This window comes from Ipomoea nil, unplaced genomic scaffold (genome assembly GCF_001879475.1).
Source record: "Ipomoea nil cultivar Tokyo-kokei standard unplaced genomic scaffold, Asagao_1.1 scaffold0982, whole genome shotgun sequence".
NCBI lineage: Eukaryota > Viridiplantae > Streptophyta > Magnoliopsida > Solanales > Convolvulaceae > Ipomoea > Ipomoea nil.
Window position 1 is genome coordinate 1 of NW_017617410.1, and position 2,391 is coordinate 2,391.

General features: G+C 40.7%; 1 protein-coding gene across 1 annotated transcript; it reads left to right on the plus strand.

The window, feature by feature from the left end:
- Window positions 1-6: 6 nt before the first annotated feature.
- LOC109179996 (protein BRANCHLESS TRICHOME-like) lies at window positions 7-1,942 on the plus strand. The gene has a single exon (XM_019329477.1). It carries the CDS (start codon window positions 926-928, stop codon window positions 1,796-1,798), a length of 873 nt encoding a protein of 290 aa, XP_019185022.1. The 5' UTR covers window positions 7-925; the 3' UTR covers window positions 1,799-1,942.
- The last annotated feature ends 449 nt before the right edge of the window (window positions 1,943-2,391 follow it).

Here is a 2,391-nt window from a genome sequence, read left to right on the forward strand (position 1 = left end):
AGATGAGTTTGAATTGTGAACCAAACCCGAAATCCCAAGTTTGGGTACTTGGTGTGAAGTACAAATCCTGTAGTTTGGTGATCTGGAGTATATTGTGCGTGCTAGCTAGTGCTTCTTCGTTTGATTGTAGTCGAGAAAGATTATTCTCATGAACTAGGATAAAGGACTCCAATTTTTTCGTGAAAGAGAAAAGCTTGTAGGATTTTCTACCACTGTGCTAAATGTTATCTGACTTTCTGAACTAGGATAAAGGACTCCAATTGTTTCACTTGTTATAAAATTTTGATGCTTTAATAATATTATTATCCAGTTGACCTCTTTTGCCTTCTAACTCACTTAGTGACACTTTTAAATTAGTTATGTCAGAAGATAACGAACCGTATAGTAACTGTTGATCACGGAATTATCTGATTGCTTTGCATCTTCTCTCTTGTGTTACCTGAATCAGATAATTAAATGGCTGTTTGGTTGATAATTAGGCATGAGAATGACTTTCTCTTTGCAGCTGCAGCTACTATGGCATGTAGTGGAAGAGACCATCCATGTGAAGCAATAGCAGAATGATTGGGGGACCCAGTGTTCTTACTCTTGCTTGCTGCTACTAGTGAATTAAATGTAGTAATTGTTAGTGCAGGAAGATGGTTTCCAGATGTTGACCGGTTTCCGCACATGAGAAGAGAGACATATGGGACCAATGTGTATTGACGATGAATGACTGAGACTGCCTTGCTCATTAATTACGAAGGAAAGTTTGCATTGTCGTTGTAGATGAGAAGAGCAGCTTGAAGACTGGAAGTTAAATGGCCAGGGCCCTACTCTGGTTAAAGAAACACAAGCAAAAGCAAAAGTGCAAAACCAAAAAAAAATTAAAAAGAAGCAATAGGTGGAAAAGAAAGGTAGATAGAGTGCTCCATTTCTAGAGAAGATGATGATCCAAAGCCAAGAAAGCGAGTGCATTTCCAGTGATTCCTTAGCCATCACTTCCGCTTGGAAGCTGTATGAGAATCCATGCTACCTTAGTATCAAAAAGGTTCGGGAAGACTGCAGGATCAGAAAACGCAGTCGATATCACCTCCACCAACCTGTTTCTGCACGTAAGATCGCAGCTTCTTTCTGGGATCTGGCCTTCATTAGGCCTATCATGGAATCAATGCTAGAAAAAGCTCGATCACAGATCATAGAGCTGAAGGCTGAGTTGGAAAAGGAGCACAACAGACGGAAGAAAGTGGAGTATGTGAACAAGAAGCTGGTCAAACAGGTGTCTGAGGAGAGGAAAGGGAGGGAAGCAATGGAGAGATTATGTGATCAACTTGCCAAACAAGTGTCATCCCATAAAGGACAGATAAACGGGTTGAGGAAAGAGATCAAAGAGGAGAGAAAAATGCTGCAAATAGCTGAGGTGCTGAGAGAGGAGAGAGTTCAGATGAAGCTCGCAGAGGCAAAGTCTTTGCTGGAAGAAAAGATTTTGGAATTGAATACCACCAAGAAGTTACACATTCAATCGCCAATTCCCATTTCAGAGTCAAAGGTTCAAGAAAGTTTGAGCAATACTCAGATAATTGCAGCGGATTATAGTTCCTCGTCCTCGCCTTCCAGTAACAGCAATGTTGGTTCTTCTTCCCAGCATAGTACCTTGGCAGTTGAGAGAAAAGCCTCTCCTAAGCCTGAGAATCCCCATATCAAAAGAGGGGAAAAAGGGTTCATTGAATTTCCAATGGTGGTTAAAGCAATTGGATGCAAAAGTAGGCATTTGGGCACAAAGTTGAAGTGTCAAAAGGCACAGCTTAGATTCAGTTGAATTGGGTTTGCGCTATAATCCTTCCCCAGAGGATCTAGCAGTGTTGCAACTACAAGTTTTCTGCTTGAAGATGTATACCAGTTATGTGTACGATTTGCGATTGTGATTGTTACTTAATGCTAAATGAGAAGTTTGATTTTGGGAGTATTTGTTTTAAGTGTATTTCCATTTTTTGTGACTGCAATTATTGAATCTCTCTGCAACAATGGGAAAAGTTCAGAATTTGGTATAGTGTCTGGTCCCTACCACTTCAAGGGAACAATAAGGAAGCAAATCCCAATTCCCACATGAAGTTATCATTATTCCACCTCAATCCCATTAAAGATAATAATGGTGATGCTGATCACAATGCTGAAATTAGAAAGCTACTAAAGCTTTTTCTACTCACTAAAGTTGTGGCTTTGATTATTTAGTCATGCTACTTAGAGCAAGCCCATCAGTGAATTTTGGTGCAATTTTTGTGCAATTTTTGAGAAACCATAACTGAGGTGGAGGAGAGGGTGAGGAGAGAGTTTATCATGATTTCTACTTGGAACGCACTTAGCGTTCCCGTGGGCGCGTGTTCCCCACTCGCCCTCTAGGACACGTCAGAG

What these genes read in the sequence shown, in the direction of transcription:
- LOC109179996 (XM_019329477.1), top strand. Translation starts at nt 926, where the DNA reads ATGATGATCCAAAGCCAAGAAAGCGAGTGCATTTCCAGTGATTCCTTA.